At 37.7% G+C, this 19,969-nt stretch overlaps 1 protein-coding gene across 1 annotated transcript; it reads right to left on the reverse strand.

Moving 5' to 3' along the window:
• Window positions 1-2,922: 2,922 nt before the first annotated feature.
• wdr97 (WD repeat domain 97) lies at window positions 2,923-7,991 on the reverse strand. Its single transcript, XM_084109577.1, has 8 exons — window positions 7,644-7,991; window positions 7,060-7,245; window positions 6,750-6,941; window positions 6,434-6,555; window positions 5,429-5,597; window positions 5,185-5,354; window positions 3,382-3,443; window positions 2,923-3,154 (listed from the first exon to the last, which is right to left on the reverse strand). The coding sequence occupies exons 2-8, from the start codon at window positions 7,075-7,077 to the stop codon at window positions 2,970-2,972; spliced, it is 918 nt and encodes a 305-aa protein (XP_083965703.1). The 5' UTR covers window positions 7,078-7,245; window positions 7,644-7,991; the 3' UTR covers window positions 2,923-2,969.
• Between the last annotated feature and the right edge of the window lie 11,978 nt (window positions 7,992-19,969).

Raw genomic sequence — 19,969 nt, forward strand, 5'->3', positions numbered from 1 at the left:
TGTTAAGAAACTTGGAATTCTTATTATTAATGAGTTTAAGAATGTTACAATATGTGAAATTTCAGCAAGAAAAACATCAAATCTAGGCAGTCTTGAGAAATTTGTTTTTGTGAATAAAAACATTTCAATACAGAACAAATGAAAAAGTTACAATAGCATGGTTACTGCCAATAAAAGAAAAAAATATATCTTTCAATGAAAAATTTCAAACAGAATATAAAAGTAGATAGATATAGCTTAAATTCCCACAAAGACATTTTTATCTGACTGCAATGATAAAATCAATGAAGCAAAGTTTATTCCTCAATTTTACAGAACACACATAAGATCATAACATCAAAAAAAAAAAAAAAAGCAATTTAGGAGTTGGGTTGATATATTATGCAGAATCTTAAAATGTACCTCTCTTATTTTGTTAGAAATACAGAATATTTCAGCTAGGATCATGGTATTTTCCATACTGCAAAATAAACGGTTAAATTTACTAGGAAATGTGTGAACTGTATAATGTAACAATTGCTTTATATAGCGAGTTTGACTGGTAACCCAAAGGTTGCTGATTCGATTCCAGTACTGGCAGGAAATTACTGAGGTGCCCTTGAGCAAGGCAACTAACCCGGGTGCCACAGCATAATGGCTGCCTACTGGGTGTGGATATGGGTTTGCAGTGTGTGTGTGTTTACTACTCACTACACTGCTCCTAATGTATGTGCACTAACTTGGATGGGTTAAATGGATAAATTCCGAGTATGGGTTACCATACTTGGCCTTCACATGTCACTTTCATATATTTATTGTAACTTTTTTAATCAAGAAGACTCGATCCATCCAATAAAAGTTTAGGCATAATTGTTTTTCTCTCATTAAAGCAAATGAAAGTTTTAAATAAGTGTACAACTTGGAGACACAGCATTGATGACATTGGGGAAAATTATAGGATCATAAATTCTTTACTGCCATCATTTTTAAATAAATACAATACAATACCTCAATCTAAACCACTTGTCCATAAAAAAGAATTTGTTTCAGATTAAAATGTTCAAATTATTCCCCCCAAAAAATTTGTGGACAGAAAAATTTGCAATATCCATTCAAGTAAAGCTTTTTGATGAAATTGAGAGAGAGATTGGTAATTTATAAGGGGTGAAATTTAATTTTAGAAAATCTAAATCACCTAACCTATGAAACATGGCATTGGGGATATAGTACCAAATGGAGTAATTTCTAAAGTAAAAATTCTAAAGGAGCTAACTAATTCTTTAAAATCCAAGACTTCAAGCCCAACCTCAACACTTCTATTAGTCAAAACAGATTTTCTAACTTTGTGCGATTTGTTCTTCCAGATCAAAGTGAATAATATTTTGTTCATGTCTGCACAGATTTTGTCACAAACAAATATAGATAAGGTCGGGATCGACACAATGGTACAGATTTACAGACTCTTGGTTTTAGATATAAGAACTCTAACATAGATTGACAGGTCTCATTGTAGCCAAAAATAAAAATAGTTCTAGTATTTATTATTTTAGGTGAAAAATAAAGTTGCAGGTGCATCGATCTATCTTTGCTAAGAAAAATCATCAGGTACTTGACATAGTTTTTCACAGGTATATTATGCATATGATTCTTGAGCATCATAATGACAAAATAGTTCACACTTTGATAAGTTTCGATATAAGCTTGAGGCTTCAGAGTTTTATTATATTATTGATATTATTGATATATTTTTGATATTATTAAAATAATATTATTATTCTTTTAATAATATCAAAACTCAAGGGAGTTTTCCCCAATTCTTTGCCAAATATAGAAATATCTTTTAAACAACTTAAAGAACAAGGAAATGGGGGCAACCTTGACATACTCCTCTATCACAATTAAAATGTTTAGTGAAAAAGAATTTGGAAAAAAATCCAGGTCCAGGCACTCAGTAGGATGCAAAAGTTAAATAGCCTTAAAAGTTAAAATGTTTAGTAGTTTGCAAACCAACCAGAAGAGTTAATGTCATTATAAAGCATTCTCACCAAATTGATAAAAGTACACCTGAAACCAAAAACTCTTAAGAGATTTTAGAAAAAATTTGCTAAAAATCTTACTAAAAAAAACGTTTTCATCAAATAATTTCCCCCGTTTGTGTTTTTAAAATAATTAAAGCCATTAAAAAATGTATCTTGTAGGGGTGATGACACTTAGCTCACGAGACGAGAAAATACACAATTGTTAGGTTCACGAGAAAGAGACGATATTTTAACTCTATTTTCAAGAAATCTTCAAAGATTAAATTTATGACTGGAAAAATGTTTTTTTGTTCGAGTCACATTTAGTCACAAAATGCAAAACAATGAGGGTGCATTTTGAATGTCACTTCAGATTTACTTTGAGTATGAATTACCATGCAGTAAAAGACAGAATAACTGACCAGAACAAGAACAAAAAACAAGCACTTTGAAAGGTTTTGCCACAAAACCATTTTTGCCAGTTTTTACCTCACGTTATAATATTGTGAAATTTCATGGCATAAGATCTCATCACACCCCAGTATGTTGTTTAACTCAGTCACAACTAAATTTAGGTTCTAATTATTCATTATGGATATGTGATTCCAGGAACCATGTTTTACATAGGGTTTAAATTCCAGGGAATGCTCAATTTGCAAAAGCACTTCTACAACGAATGTCACAATATGCAATTTAGGATACTGGAACTGTGTTCTCACTTCTCAGTGTGTCATTTAACTGACTGCTTTTCAAAGCGCTAGTATCTTTCCACATTAAAACAAGCAGTTTTTTTTTTTCAAACATTCAACTGTCAATTACTGCACGTTTTCAAGATGATAAAGGATTTGTTTGGAGAAACAAAGTTGACTAATACATTTAGATTTATTTTATGTCATTAATGCATCATAGAGAGAATCAGGTATAGTAGTCTTTTAAAGCTACTAATGTTATGCGTTTTGTAATAATCGGGTCCTATCTATAATACTCTACATAGGAGTGTTCCAGGAAGAAGTATCTGTGTGGTGAGAGGTGTCTGAAGTTCTGAAAATCCAGAGAAAAGGGGGAAGGAGATAATGTGACATACGCCATTGGTAGAGAGAGGAACCGAGTGAAACCCATCAACGCAGGTCGATATGGCAATGGTGGCAGCAGACGTCCTGTTGGTTTATATGAAGATGCTAAACAAAATCTTTGATACAGTACAGTACTCTAAATTACAGTACAGTAAAATTTCCATATTCCTTCTTTGAGGCTGCTTTTTGTTAAGGTTTCCACTTGAATTGAATATTAAAAACTAACTGCTTAACATCTTTTATTGCCACATGGATATAGAGTTATTATATATGCATCAAATTAATTCTGAAAGTCTACAATATATACTAACCTTGAGGCTCCCGTATTCTAGACATACTGTATGTCTCTCCAAGGCGCTGAATAGGCTTCAGTCTAAATAAAAACACAGAAATTTCTGATCATTGTAAACCCAAACAACACTTCTTGTAAAGAGCATTTCTTAGTTTTGCAAACTATTTCAACACAGTATTTCAGTTGTTCAGTATTTTTTTATGTTAAACTGGGACATTGATCCAAAAAAAAGTGGTTGGTTTTCTTTAGATATTTGTTCATCTTAAAGGGGACCTATTATGCAAAATTCACTTTTGCATTGTTTTTTAATGTGTCGACAGTGTGTTTACACAACCACCCTATTATGGTCCATCCACTCTGTTAAGGCTGATTTATACTTCTGCGTCAGACCTACGCCGGAGCCTCTACACTGTAGGCAACGCGTTGGTTTTCATTTATACTTCTGCGCCGTTGTCCGCGTTGACACGCATTTACACTTGCAGAGGGAGCATGTGAAACCCGAGGGAGCGGTCCTAGCAGACCAATCACAGCGCTTGCGTCCGCGTAGAGTTGACGCGTTGTTAAATTTTTGGAGAGGTGCACGTCAGGGTACGCCGAAGGGTATGCGCGCTACACACAGCCTACGACGTAGCTACGGCGTGAGTTCGACGCAGAAGTATAAATTGGGCTTTAGTTATTTTCCTCATAAATTAGAGACAGACTCAAAATGCAAGTGGTGCTCACTGCAGAACCAAATGACGTCCAGCTTCCCCTCTCTGGATGTATTGGGTGGAGCTTGACCTAGTCCAGCGCTACCTCTTTGGACCTAATTGGCAGAGTTATGTTTAGCGATAGGGTTATGGGTAGGGCTAAGGTGTGGTTGGACCATCTAGCTCCACCCATTATGTCCAGCAAGGGGGAGCTGGATGTCAAGCTCCACCCCTGGGCTCTGCAGTGAGCAGCCTCTCTCAAAATGAGCCTTTCAAGACGTCATCCATTGTGACGTCACAGCGGAACAGGCCCAGCCCACGACTGGCGACGGAATCAGCTGTACACAGTCTGCCATGTTTATCTCCTCACTAGACCATTTAACAGCAGCATTCAAGTAATACATTTTTTCTTATTAAAGCTACTAAAGTAATTCAGTCAAAAGCAGTGAGTGATTTTCTGTTTTTCTTTTGTTGTTTGATTAACATTAACGGCATAGAGAACAGAAGGTACTGTATATTAGGCTGCTTCTATTTTAAAGGCCCCCTGAAATCGAAATTTTAGTTTGAATATGTTAGCCTTAAGGAAATGTAAGGTGTGTTTCAAAACAATGACAAAATTCGCATTTAGGAGATAAAGCATTCAAAACTTACAGTCCCTCACTTCCGCTAAAATGGATCACAGATTTTTATGACATCACCGCAGACTTCAGCTTCTGTCCAATCAAATGCCCTTTAGAATCTAAAGCGTCCCGCCCCCTATGCTATAAATACCCCCTGGCCAAAGCGACCGTTGACACTTCATGGAGCAATATGGGTTGGAGACATATAGGTGTCCCCACCACTTTTTGCCGGGGTCGATATTTACAGCATGGTATAATAAATGATCTGTGGGGTAATTTGAGCTGAAACTTTGCCAACACATTCTGGGGACACCTGAGACTTATGTTACAGCTTGTAAAAAGGGGCATAATTAAATTTCTTTAATTCTAAAGAGACTATAGAAAAGGTTTGGATTTAACTGTAAGATTTTTTAGATACATTTGAGGTACATTTTAAATGTAGATAAGCTGACTGAAAATATATATCAGACAAAACCAATTGATAGAGGGTGTCTTTGTATCAGTATGACATACCTATCTAAGTCTGAAGGCACAATAACAGTGTCCTTCCTGCCCTCTGGTGGAGGTGGCAGTGGTCGGGGCTGTTTGCTTCTTTGCACAGAGCAGAAATATATGAGCACCTCCACAGGAGTGCACATACTCTGTACTCCTTCACTCCGCAAGAACACAGACCCTTTGTGCACCTGTGAAGAACAACAGAAATGCACCTTTTGCTTTCCTCAAAAATATATCTACCAATTTGATATTTTCTCGTTACCCTGTACTTTCTGGTCCAGGTAAGCAGCCAGTGGCTGGCCATATCTCGAAGAATGCAGTGCTGGTTAGGCTGATGCTTTGTCAGAGAGTTCCAGGACTCCAATTCTGGACATAACCACAGTTCAGCCTCCTCCACACCCAACCTTTGTAATACACACAGAACTAAAGCCCTGCCAGAGATATAATGAAAGAGTGGTTAATTCCCACAGATAATTTATTTTCATTTAGCATATTTTTCATTCATACAGGAGATTTCCAATGGCAAACGGGTGTCACTTTTTTTTAGAAAGTGGTGGAAACAGTTTTAGGTCACCCAAAAACCCAAACATGAAACTCCTGCTCAATGGATGTTCTGCAGTTGATGCATCCCTTTCACTGTCATGATTCTGCCTTCGTGTCCCAGATCTTCTCTTGTCTTGAGGCAGGATCATGACAGACTCATGTTTTATGTGTAAGCACATGGCCATTTGTTTGGGCTGTGTGCTTGCGTTGTCTTGTCACCTTACCCCGCCCCCTTGTTATCTCATCTTGTATCATTATATCATCGCTTACACCTGTGTTCCTGATTAGTTTGCTCCCTATTTAATCCCCTCATGTTTTCTGTCCTGTGTCGGTACATTGTCAAACATTGCGTGTTATACTTTGTGACAGTCCTGTGAGTACTTTGTCTGAATCCTGTTTAATGAGAATTGTGAGTTTGTTTCCTGTCAAGTCATCGTCAAGTCAGAATCTAGTCTTCGTTTATTATCTTGTCTTAGACAAAGTGTTCTATCCTCAGTCCTGTTTTGCCCCCTCGTGGGTTTTGTTTTCTGTTTTGTGTCGTAATAAACCTTGAGTGTCTGCATATCGTCTGCGTTTGGGTTCTCTCCTTCAACCTCATGACATTCACAAGCAATTTCATAAAATATTAAAGTGGGCCATGAAAAAAAGTGCTGAAAGTACCTATGCAATGGAATATAAAACTACATTGTATTTTGTATTGTGTTAAACATGCATTATTCCTTACTTAAGATCAACTTGTTTATCTGCCAACATGGCGAGTAGCTCCACAATGGTGTTAAAACTGTCAGGACTCAGATACACCATCAAATTCAGCAGCTCACCGACAAAATGCTGTTCCTCCCTTGACTGCAGAACACATATTCACATATTAATATATATTATTATACTGAATACTACTCTGTAGTGTTTATGAAGAATTCATACATTTTACATGTTCTGTATTCATACATTAAAAATAAAATGATACTTTAGAAGTTGTTAGCAAAATGTATTTCAGTCATGTCTGTATGTATTTAATCTACTATCACAATTTGATTCACCATGTTTTTGTGAATGCAATTTTCCAGGCAAATTAGCAGTCCTTTGCTGAGAGATATTTTGTCCAACGCCTCCTGCTGAATTAACATAAGTAATGCATTCACGATGCTATTCTTCTGAGCCATGCTGCAAGACATCATGAAGTCCAACAGAAGCATGCAGAATTCCTTGGGGCCTAAAGAACTCGAAATACACTGCAAACACATGCACAAATTAATTTAGAATGATGCAGAAATGAACTAGAATAAGGAGACTGATATCGTTGTATATCTGATTTCGGACTGATATCCGAGTTCTTCTGTGTCATCTTACACTCAGATCAGGGAACATCTTTTGAAACCACTGCTCATCCACAAACTGCAGGAGGAACTCTGGCAGATAAGATGATGAGGGTGGAGGAGGCAAGGATGTGGGTTGTTTAGGTGGAGAAGGTGCAGACTCGGAGGGTGGAGTCAGAGGGGGCGTAGGACACTTTATTGGTGGAAGGGTCTTTGGTGGCTGTAAAGAGTGGGCATAAGAGAGCAAATTAAAAAGAGCAAACAATTAAGTGGTTATATGACATCATCCCTTACCTTTCTTAAAGTGCGGTTACATTTACCCTTGAATGGCAAAATATAGTAATTTCAATTGTAATCCATACAATTGGAAGTTTTAAATGAGGGTAAAAACGTTTTCAGATTTCATTCATGTTTAAGCTGGTCGCACAAATTCACCATGCTCACCAACAGAAAGCTGCTTGGTTTGAAAGTGACTTCTATGTGAGTTTTTCTTCTATGTGAGTTTTGCTTCAATAGCTATGCTAATGACAATGGACAATGTGAAATTATGAGTTTTGTTATTTTACTCAAAATTGCATGTGACTAGAATGAATATAAAAAACACAAAAACATCCTAACAGGGTATACGAGTTTCTCTGTTGCGGTTGTTGGTGGAAGAGGACTCTTTTGTGTAGATGGAGTCTCTGTGATGGGCGAGGGTGGTACAGGGGTGAGTGAAGGTGGTGCAGACTCGGAGGGTGGAGTCAGAGGGAGTGTATGGCACTGTATTGGTGGAAGGGGCTTTGGTGGCTGTGAAGAGTGAGTATAGAGCAAAAAAAAAAAAAAAAGAGCAAACGATTAAGTGGTTATGTGAGATCATTCCTAAGTGGTTATGTGAGATCAAATGTGGTTACATTTACAGTTGCACAGCAAAATTTTGCGGGCGAAATCCAGCCATTTCAATTGGAATCCACACAATTGGATGTTTCAAATGAGGGTGAAAAAGCTCCCCATGCAGATTTTGCTCATGTTTAAGTTGGTCACACAAATTCGCCATGCTCACCAACATAAAGTTCTGTGTGAGTTTCGCTTCATACATCGTTATGCTATTGACAATGTACAATGTCTTATTTGCCTGCAAAAATTTGCTGATATAAACACATTTTTAGACAAGAAGTTAGCAGCAGTAAACTCAACAGAAAATCACAATATGAGTTTTGTTATTTTACACAAGGCTAGAATGAATAATAAATGAATTAAAATGAATAATAGAATGAATAATAAATAAAAAAACACAAAAACATCCTAACAGGGTATATTTTTTCTTTGAGTTTCTCTGCTGCTGGTCTGGGTGGAAGAGGGCTCTTCTTTGTAGATGGAGTCTCTATGATGGGTGTAAGATGTATGTCAGCATCTTCCCTCCCCTTCTCCTCCTCTTCAGTACACAAGAGTTGCACTTCATCAAGTTCGATCTGCTCATGGCAAGCAAAAAACAACAACAACAAAAAACAATTATTCTACTGTTATTCAATTATACACTGTGCATTCACACAAAACCAGAATTTTAAGTTGTTCAAAACCTGATAAAGACATTCTTAAGGTTCATAAAAATCATTCAGATCATATATTTCCTTTTTCTATGGAAAAGGTTTTTGATTATTTTTGTGGGAAAATATTGACTGAAAAGACAGTAAAAGTGAATGGTGTTTATGAACGTACTCTTATTTTGGAGGGTTGCCTGTAAATTAAATGCAGGTAATTATTGAAAGCCTCTTGTTTGGTTTGCATGGTGGCTGGTTTTCTCCTTTTGCACTCAACCTCTCCTTTTAGCAGGGATTCCAGATCTTGATGTCTTGCCATGAGTGCCCCAAAGTCCTTTAAGACAAACATATGGATGAGCTCTGACACAAACACATTCTTACATATATTTGTTACTTACTGAATCTTTTATCCTGTCGAACCTTTCAGAACCATCCTTTTTAGCAACATGGCAACTCTCTGTCCTAGAGATAGGTGTTAAAAGCAAAGAGTGAGCTTACTGATATGTATTTATGCATGTGCTTTTTGAGTAGAAAGTTACCTGCATTTGTGGCTCATGGTTGGGATCGAGGATTTGGGTAATTCAGGGTCTGGATCACATTTCTCAGTGGGTGATAAAGTGAATACATTCAAAATGAATGATTAATTTTGTTTGAACAGACTATACCTCCTCTGTTCTAGATTAAACCTTATTTTAGACTAGAGTAAACCTAGAGTAAAATATTTTCATTCACCTAAACCTCCGGCTTCACAGACAAGGCTTAAAGGGTTAGTTCACCCAAAAATGAAAATTATGTCAGTAATTACAAAAAAACCCAAAATAACGACTTTATTCAACTGTTCATTTTCTTCCATGTGGACCTCTGACGTGAGATCACGAGAGTGCCACGACACATGCGTGAGAACTGAGAAGATGACGCTCACAATCATTTGATGGGAAAGTGTGAAAGGTGAACTTTTACGTATTCTCGTTGGTTTCTCATGATTCCGACATCCAGGAAATTCACACTTTAGAACCATTTTAAACACTACATCTGTGTCATCTTCTCAGTTCTCGCGCATGCGTCGTGGCGCTCTCGTGAACTCACGTCAGAGGCCCACACGGAAGATAATGAATAGCTGAATAAAGTCGTTGTTTTTGGGGGTTTTTGCGCACAAAAAGTATTCTCGTCACTTGATAAACTTGAGCCACTGTAGTCACTTGGACTATATTAACGATGTCTTTACTAACTTTTCTGGGCCGGCAGATAAAGGAGTGAGTAATTGAGTGAGTAAAACAACATGAGGGTGAGTAATTACAGACAGAATTTTATTTTTGGGTGAACTAACCCTTTAAGATAGTCCCAGACTAAAATGCATGTTTGAGCTGTGTTAACAGAAAGCAGCTTGCACTGACATATCTTAAAATATGTCATTGCCATTGTTTTGTCTCAAGATGCACACCAGTAGTGTTTTTTTCTAAGGAACGTTTATAAAAGCTACTTAAATGTCCTAATTGAACAAGGCCTACTAAGCCCTGTCTGTGAAACCAGGCACAAGAGTCTGACAACTCTTCAAGAAGGATTGACAAAAAATGATGCTGTTTGATAGTTTAAGCTGTACTTGTGTCCTGCAGTCGGGAGGAAGTAGATGTGTGTGTGGGATTCTGTAGAGGTCTCCTGTGATGCCTAATAGCAGGTCTCCACCCTCACAGTATGCCAAACACTCTGGCTCTGCGTTCAGCTCAAGAATTCTGAAATTAACAACACAAAAGTACAGATGCACAGATAATCTAAGTTTGAATTTGTATTTTACATAACACATACAACTAAAAACAAGTAGCATCTGTCCTGACCTAAGGCGATTTTCCATATCCCAGATTCGTACAGTCCCATCCGGACTGCTTGAAGCAAACACGCTGAGCTGATAACATGCACAGAGCCCTGGGGACACATAATCAGACTGTCTATTATCCTAAAGGGGTCAGGGTGTGGTATACTTGATTAATTAACTGACATGAATCTCATGAAATCTCACTAAATAATATATCATCCCAAAATTATGTGAGGAATAGTTTTTGTTTACAATCCATTTATTACATTAAAATTAGCATAGATAAAAAGCAATAAAAACTTTTGGAAAACTGGCCTATTGGTTGTATTTTCTCAATTTTGTTTGAGTGACAATTTAAGCTTTTTTTAAATATTAGGTATCTCTACATAAGTGGTTCTCAAACAGGGGGCCGGGACCCACTAGGGGGCTAAGCACACTTCCAATGGGGCTGTAAAATGGCTTAAAATGATTTAAAAAAAGAAGAAAAAAAAAGAAAGAAAAAAATCTTTATAATAATTTAATAATTTTAATTTAAAAAGATTAAAAATTCCCATAATTACAAACCACTAAAACGTCATGTATATTCATTGGTTATAAAAAGTGTGAACTCTGAAGTACATTGAGTTCTTGAAACCTGGATTTATGGAAATTAATTAATTAAATTATTTTCAATTATTTTAATATACTACCTCTCCTATTTTCTGTAAATAAAAAGCAGTCTGAAAACTAGCAGCTTTGTCATTACAGCAGAAATATCTTAGCCTTCAGATATTTTCTTTGACAGTGGGAGGCCTTCGAATCAAAAAGGTAGAGAACCACTACTGTACACGGTCTAAATGTGATCTGAGGGTTGATCTAATTCACTTGAAGCATGGCACCTTGTAACAAAAAGTTTTTACAGTCTCTAACCTGTGATTTTGCTGTGATGCTCTTCATTTGGTTGCTGGTCAGATCGGCTTTGGCTCTCTAAACTGTACTGCACCAGGCTATAAGTGTCATTCTCTGGATCTTGTAAAGCGAGGGTGAGTTGAGTTCCCATCAGTGCCAACAAAATAGGAGGCAGATCACACAATATGCTGAAATGGAGACTCAAACACTGCTGAGCACATGGGAACACACGCCAGACCAGCAGAGCTTTATCTTCACCTACAACATGAAGCCATCAAGATTATCATCAGTCAATCAGTGAATGCTAACAATCAGTGTGGTTATGTATAGAGTGTGTGAAGTGTGTGTGCACCTGCAGTCAGTAGGTAGCCACTGGTGGGGTGTGCCTGCATGCTGATGATGTTTTGGTTGTTGTGAGCAGAAATTCTGAACTGGACTTTGCCTGAAAGCATGTTGAGCACAGACACACATCCACCACAATGGCCCAGTATAACCAGAAACCTATGAGACACACACACACAAAAACTAAGTAAGAGACAGTGAAATGCAGCCACACTGCAACAAACTTGTAAAAATGACAACACACATAATGCTTATCTTATTAACATTTCAGGCATTTCATTATCATTATGAAATACCTTATTACAATTTCAGCAAAATAGACTCAAGTCACACGATTAAGAGACAATTTAGATGCTTCAGGACATGCAAGCAAATGCTACTAACCACACTAAAAAAAAACTTAAATTATATGTTCTTGCACTGATATAACTAGGTTGTATATTGGTGACGTCTGACACTTGTCAAAATTACTCTTCCTTGAATTTAATTCATTTAATTGATCTTGCTATATAACATTTACATTATACCTGTAATGAAAGCTTAATAAATAGCCTAAGAAATAACCACTATTGAGAATACAAACTTCTCTTGTGTCTCTTATGACCAAACCCCTGATTATTATTTTTTTTCAATCAATGCTGGTAAAATTGGACACATAATTTTTTTCCCTCTTATGCAAACTAGACAGGGACCTCTTTTGTTAGCAATATAGGCTTATATAAAGATTATACATATTATTATATGTAAACTCTATGGACATTAAGTAATCTTTAAACTTTTAACTTAAGATTTATCTCAGATTTCTGTCATTTTCTATACCATTGCTTTTCCTACTGGCGGTTGTGAATTTAATTCTAATACACCCCTAAATGTGACATCATCAACTTACAAACCACAAAGATTAACTGTTTACATCCCAAAAGACAAACTGCTTATTTCCCAAAGAAAAATTTAGTGATTTTTTTAAAAACATTTATGGAAGTTCATTTATATAGTACAAGGGATCAAGCTTAACAGGCCCACTTTACCCATATTCAACTTAATTGCTGATAACAGCCTGAATCAACAAATACCTGAAGCACACAAACATACACTCTACCACAAATACAAACCTGTTTTTTGCATCATGTAGAAGTTTATTATTTTTTGGCTTCTGTGCTCTCTGCCTCTGTAAGGATCTCCATTCTTCCTGTCCACTTTGTGTATCTGTAACGTCACTGTATAACACCATGCAGCACACCGTGCCTATGATTGCCTCCACCTGCCCACCTGACCAATCCCAATGCTCTATCCCATGCCACTCATCCAGTATTGTTACTGGACTGGTCAAAGTACTAGCAATAGATACCACCCCGTCCTCAGTCAGGACCAATAGGCACTCCTTAGACACACAGTAATCAGCACACCTTACTCTTCCATTGGCTTGGAACCTAGTGAGCACTGCACCGGTCTCTGCTGCAACAACTGTGACATCGCTGTTTCCATGGATACAAACTACACATGCTTGGAAGGAAGGGGGGCTAGGTGGGGTCAAGATTTGACGGATAGGACCTCCCAGGAATCTATCCAGTCTGCAGTGTAGATTGTAGAGGCAGTTGAAGGTCCAGAAGTCCACACTGTTGGTGGAGTATGAGAAGAAGGTGCCAGCACTGTCTGGGCCTCCCATGAGAAGAGGAGGTGAGCACCCGTTAGGAATAGATACAGTCTGAACCTGGTCTCCAACTTCAGGCCTCCAGCATCTCAAAGTGCCATCAAGAGAAGATGAAAACAACAGGCCAGAGACAGGACACAGAACTAGGGAAGTGACTAGAGCTGGAAAAAGGACACAAAACACTACTCAATGAAGGAAGTACAGTCTATTCTCAGTGAAGACTTCATCCAAAATGGTCGGTGAACTGACAAATAAGTGCTGCTAATTTATATTGTTCTCAGCCAACTAAAATATCTAAGAAAAACGTTTTGCTAATGTTCTCATTAAGTTATGAAAACTTTATTTCTCATTGTTTTTTGAGGTTTTTAAAAATGTTTTTTTTTTATGGTTATATGAACGTTAAGAGAACTGTGCGAGCAGGACGAGGCCGAGGGCCGTGAGAGAACGGCATGAGGCCGGTGGCGTGATTACTAATGAGCGTCACCAGCCTCACGCCGTTCTTTCACAGCCCTTGGCCTCGTCCTCGTCCTGCTCGCCACAGGAACATTCCTTTATATTATTTTGCAGACATTACAGGAATGTTACTTTAGAATGTTCTTTAAGCATTCTGAAACAAACACTTAAAAAAGATTAACCAAACGTCCAACTAAAATGTTTCAGCAAAAAAGCTCCATGAACAATGTACAGATGTTTTTGTGCTAACATTTTGAGAACATTATTAAAGACCAGATAACTATGAATGAACATTCTATTAACGTTAATGGAAAAATATGTACATGTTCACATGTAAATGTGATGTACATGTTCAGAGAATGTTTTCTGTTAGCTGGGTTGACATTAAAAGCAATTTCAACAATGCAATTGCAAATATCACTCATATTTCAAAACTTTATTAACAGGGAAGTTTACTGATTTTCTGACCTGTATGTCCCACAAAGGCCATCTGAAGCTCCCAGTCTAGTCCCCACACTCGGATTGTCATTTCTGATGCAGTAACTACAATTTCCCTGAGGGGACAGTAGACCATCCCTGTGATTTCCCTGAAGAAAAAAAAGAGAATGATTTAATAGGACTAAAGTTAAGTTTTTACATAGTCATCGGTTTCATTTAACCCATTTTATCACAAATGTTTCCCAGCAAAGTGAATGCATGCATTTTACTCCTTAGACAGTCCAATGAAAACAAACTGCAATGCATGCACATTTTATTTCTGTTCAAATGAGTAGTAAAAACATGGCCAGAACAAGTGAATCAATCAAACTCTGGTCATGTGACTGGTATAAAAAAAAGTCATGTTAATTTAGGGCAGTCTGCACTTTCATTTATTGTTTACAATACAGCAACAACTCTTTTCAAAACCCTTCAAACTCAAAAGTAAATTTTAATGTGTTTATTTTTATTTTATTTTAGACGTTACTAGTGTAATTATTAATGTTTCCACAGAGAAGGTGAGAGAAAAAGAGAATTATTTTGGTTGTTGGGATTTTTTATATTCCATAGCGTGAATTGAAATGAAACAGACCTTAAAGGGATAGTTCACCCAAAAATTAAAATTCTGTCATCATTTACTCACCCTCAAGTTGTTCCAAACCTGTATGAGTTTCTTTCTTCTGTTGAACACAAAGGAAGATAAAGAATGTCGGTAACCACAGTTGACGGTTGACTTCCATATTTATTTATTTTCGTACTATGGAAGTCAATGACTACCGTCAACTGTTTGGTTACCAACATTCATAATATCATCTTTTGTGTTCAGCAGAAGAAAGAAATTCATACAGGTTTGGAACAGGTTGGTGAAATGTCCCTTTAATAGCTGCAAATGACTGAATTATTACAAAACATTCAAAACAAACCTTAAATGGAGGTTCTTCTTGTGCTCCATAATACATCCCTTTGTAAGGTCCAGCACAACCACAGCTCGTCCGTATGCAGCCAGTGCTCTGCGGCCCTGCTGAGTCCTGCTAGGCACCAGTGCTAGATGTGTGAAAACAACGTGTCTCCCCAAACCCTCCACCACCCGTTTGCGACATTTCAACTGTTTAAGGCACCACACACATACATTTCCCATTCCAGCTGTGACAAGCTCATTAGAGTGCTCCAAAATCTGTGACAGACAAATGTATCATTAATTCAACAAGGTCCTAATGTCTACACCGTGGTTCTCAACCTTTTTGACTTTGTCAATTGCCCACCACTGTCAACAACAATATTTTGTCAACTGGAATTGATTGGGTCGTTTTTTATTAAAAATTATGAGGGCACATGAGTTTAAAAAAAATATGTGCATAGATGAATCATTTATAATAAATACTTTAAAGGTGCTTGAAGTGATGTTGGGTGACGTCACTTCTTGTTGACATTTAAAGGTCCCATTGCATGAAAATTTCACTTTATGAGGTTTTTTAACATTAATATGAGTTTCCCTAGCCTGCCTATGGTCCCCCAGTGGCTAGACGTTTTGATGGGTGTAAACCAAGCCCTGGGTATTTTTTAGAAAATGAAAGATCAGACGGGCGAATCTAGAAATCTTCCCCTTATGTCGTCATAAGGGGAAAGGTTAGCTCCCCTTTCTCTTCTTTGCCCGCAAAAAGAATTTGGCCCGTCCATGAGAAAATGAGCTGCGCGAGTGCGATATTGGTTTTTCCTCGAGAGACATCATGGCTTGCAAACGAGCGAAGCATGGCAGTTGCTCAGTGTTTGGATGTACAAATGAACACAAAAGTATTTTTTTAGTTCCTTCATCTGAGTCTCTGAAGAACCAGTGGGTTATGTGAATTTCTGATGTGTAATTGTTCAAGTTCAGAGAGATAATCTTTCTCTCAAAGTCGTTCAATACTGTTTATGCATCAGTAAATCAAGCCAGTGACTAAACGATCAACTTCACATCGTTTCTCTTAGGATGAAAATAATCTTACTTAAACTGTGATTAATATACAGAAAGCGATCAAAGAACAATCCCTTTCCAATCGCCCAAGCTGTCAATCACACAGCGCGAGTTTATCTGGACACTTGCCAAAACTCGTTATGAAATCAATGACGCTGTTACCGTGCACAACAAAGCTCTTACCAGAGCCCGTCTATGGAATAAGTGACTCTAAAAAATCTAACACCCAGCAATGTGTAATTTCTTTGCATCTCCTTTCGAATACAACATTCAAATTACTAGACAAAAAATTATATCTTGAGAAAAGTGGATTTTGAGGGGTATAGTGCCATAGACTTTCTGCACTCGTCCTGTGAGCACCCTCATATGGAACCAGAGTGGAACTGCAACCAGTTCAGAAGCCGGAAGTTTACTGAGAGTGGAACTACTGGAAATAAACCCCTTATTAGACATTATCTGCTCTTACTGTATGTTTGCATTGGTGAAATCATTAGTGAGAGTGCAGAAACTGTGTTGCAATGATAAGATCTTCATTCATGCGATCAACAGGCTGTCATCTGCTCAATGCTCATCACTGCAACCTTTTATGTAATGGGAATAGATCTAAATCATAGACTGTAAAAAAATATGGACGTAGTGTCCGTGACGTCACCCGTAGGCTTCTGAAGACCGTTTTTGCTGAGGTAAATTGGCTGAGGAAATTAGCTGAGGTTACGTGACGGCTAACAGACAACAGACAAACGGCTAATGATGACTAATGACCACAGCAGCGGGAATCCACCTGTAACTCAAAAGTTGACACCCTTAATTATGCAGAAATTTAAGGCTTAATAATTTAAACGGATGAGTTATAAAAAAATTCACCCCCCTCACAGTTGTCATGAAGGGCAAAATTAGCTGTATAGACCAAAGCCACTTTTTGCTCCAGGCTGTAAACATGTTTTTTTCTGCTGTAAAGTTGGGCATTTTAACATGGGGGAGATGCAGATTTGACTCACTTTTGTAGCCAGCCTCAAACGGCCAGTTGATGAATTGCCGTTTAATACACTTCCGTGTTGGTTTCAAGAGAGAGAAAGGGAGGTTGCCGTTTGATCTAAATACTTAAACTTCTCACGATTCGTTAATCCCGATAGCTGTAATAGTAAAAACGTATAATAGCTGTAATAGTAAAAGTTTTCGAGAGAGTTCCACATGTAATGCTAGATATTTCATATGCAAGCATGTCAGCCAATCACAGCAGTGGGCGTTTACACTGAAGTCTCACAGCAGACACGCCCCTTCAAACAAAGTGTTCAAATCAGAGGATAAAATCAGGCTAGGAAATATGCCTTTTATTTCTAAATTATAACAACTTTTGATCTAAAAAACATACTAACATTATAAGGGCACCCCAGGAAACATTCTAAAATAATAAAATAATCCATGCAATGGGACCTTTAAAGTATTGTCAAACAAAACGGAGGCTAGCTAGTAGTGCTGTAGCGGTGCGTCGATGACGTCGACGTCAAAATTACGTCGACGTCATATTTTTTGCGTTGACGCTTCTTTATTATTTTTTGAAGTTTTTTTGTACCATTCCCGGAGGTAGGTACAGCTCGCCACACACACACCGCCCGCCGTGTTATTCTGTCATGTTTTCTCCCTTTCTTTCCAAACCGCGACAAACGCCAGTCTCCTTTCTCTGCAGAATGTGATAAATCCGCTCAACCAATCACAGCGCACCATTCCACGCATTGTAAACAGTAACGGTGGCGCTTTGAATACACCCGGCATCCTAGTTTTCCTTATCTACTTTGCACTTTTTGATCAACAAACAAACAAAAAAATGAATACATTTGACGGCATTGATGAACCTGTGGTGGATTCTGCCGTAGGGAAGAAACGTAAGCCATCGAAATCTAATCATTTACGTGAGGAGATTAAGAAGATGAGGCACGCGGGAGGTTGCTTGTTCTCACACGACAGCGTCAAACTTCTGTCGAATGCTGACACGTTAACCCCAGGGGATCTTTTAAAAAACTTTCAATTCTTGTACTCAGTCAACGAAAACCGAGCAGGACCAAGCCATTTTACAGCTGATCGCCGTCAAAAAATTTCAGAAGGTATTTCTTAGCGATGGCTGATTGAATGTAGCCTATGTTTAGTCCAGTACGTGCTAAATATAAGATTAGTATTGACCGAGTTCAGAGGCTGTCATGTGGATCAACTTACTTTGTTGTGTATTTTCAACAGTTTCAACATGAAAAATAACTTTTATATTGATTCAATGGATTAATTGCATTTAAAAAAAAACGTGTCATGAATTTATTGCATTTTTGGGAAAAAATAATCTGTTTTTATAATAAATCTTTGAAAATCAAAATCTGAATTATTTATGTTATTATAACCTAAAGATGCTATGTGAAAGTTTGAAACAGAAAATAGTGGTTTTCATCTTGCCACTTTCTTGGTAAAGAAAATCAATTTTTTACTCAAATTAATCAAAATGGATTTATCACGTTTATACTATATTATTCAGAAGTAAACATTGTAGCTGACAGTGTGTTTATGTCAGAATGTTTATTTTTTAAACCACAACCTTCTAAGTGCTTCTTTTACTGATATATTTAACTATATCTTTTGCATTTCTCATCCAAATAATGTCAAACTTGGCACTGCACTTACTCGTGCCCAGACAGCTGTCGGGTTTGAAATCCATCGGAGTAACGGTTCGAGAGATATGCGAATAACAGACAGGATAATTAATTCAAATTAGTCGTTAGATTAGTCGACTAATCAATAAAATAATCGCCCGACTAATCGTTTAATAAATAATCGTTTACCCCAGCCCTACTAGCTAGACCCTCCCTCCTCCTCATCCGTGCATTAATGGTGCGTTCAAGTCCTCCTGGGAAGTTCGTACGTACGAGGTTCATGTCACTTTTGTCGGAGCAAAATGGCGGAGTACTTTCTCTTAATTAATTACACAAAAATACAATAAGGTTCTTAAACTCTTGTTCTAGAAAATGAAGAACAAAGAAATGTGCATCAGGTGTACTTTGTATTTTTATGTTTTTAATTAATTTATGAAGCCACTGCCAACTCATCGTTACATGTTGCATTGTTATATTATAATACTATCATATTCTGTGTTGGCAATTAGCTAACTGCGCTGTAAATAGAAAAGCCTGACAATATCACAGCTAAATACCTTTACGTATTGTGTATTCCGCCATGTTAATCACTGACACGCCCCCCAACTCGTAAAGATAGGAGCTTAGAGAAAATCCCGAGCTCCCCACTGGTATTTACGACATTGTGGTGGCGTTCAAGTGCGTTCAACTCGTAAATACGATCTATACGAGATGACTTGAACGCACCATAACCCCCCAAACCCCACCCCAAATCCTTCTTGTCGGTTATTGGCTGGAACAGTTTGTTATGTTTCGTGGTGCGGGTTAGCCCAGTTTGTTTTTCTTGCCGTTTGTGGAGCCTGGGCTGTCTACAGAAACCGCGTTTTTTTACAGTGTGTTCAGGGGACAGGCAGCTAGCGGGTGGTGAGATGTTTGCTGTATGTGACAAAAAATGTTTTGGCCTAAAAGACGTGACATCGCTTAGAGCACCTTTAATTTTATTAAATCATATTGAGGCCCCCTAGTGGGCCCCGTCTTCCTGGTTGAGAACCACTGGTCTTCACCATCAACATTTCATTCCATTAAGAAAACATTATTCCAGGTTTAATTGTATCAACCGTGGTCTGAAAAGTTTTCTTTAAAGCCACACCTTGCACACTCTCACATCCATGGGTTCCACAGCATGAACCAGAGGATTCAGTTCTGCATCTAGTATGGTGAGAATGGCCCCAGGTCC

The sequence above is a fragment of the Abramis brama genome (assembly GCF_963993115.1).
Source record: "Abramis brama genome assembly, chromosome: 3".
NCBI classification, from domain to species: Eukaryota; Metazoa; Chordata; class Actinopteri; order Cypriniformes; family Leuciscidae; genus Abramis; species Abramis brama.

Bases quoted from the DNA above. Each gene is read 5' to 3' on its own strand.
- wdr97 (XM_084109577.1), bottom strand. The intron at 6,556-6,749 runs GTGAATCAAATT...TGTGTTCTGCAG, and splicing joins ATTGCATTCACAAAAACATG to TCAAGGGAGGAACAGCATTT. The intron at 3,444-5,184 runs GTATGTCATACT...GTTTTTATTTAG, and splicing joins GTGCCTTCAGACTTAGATAG to ACTGAAGCCTATTCAGCGCC.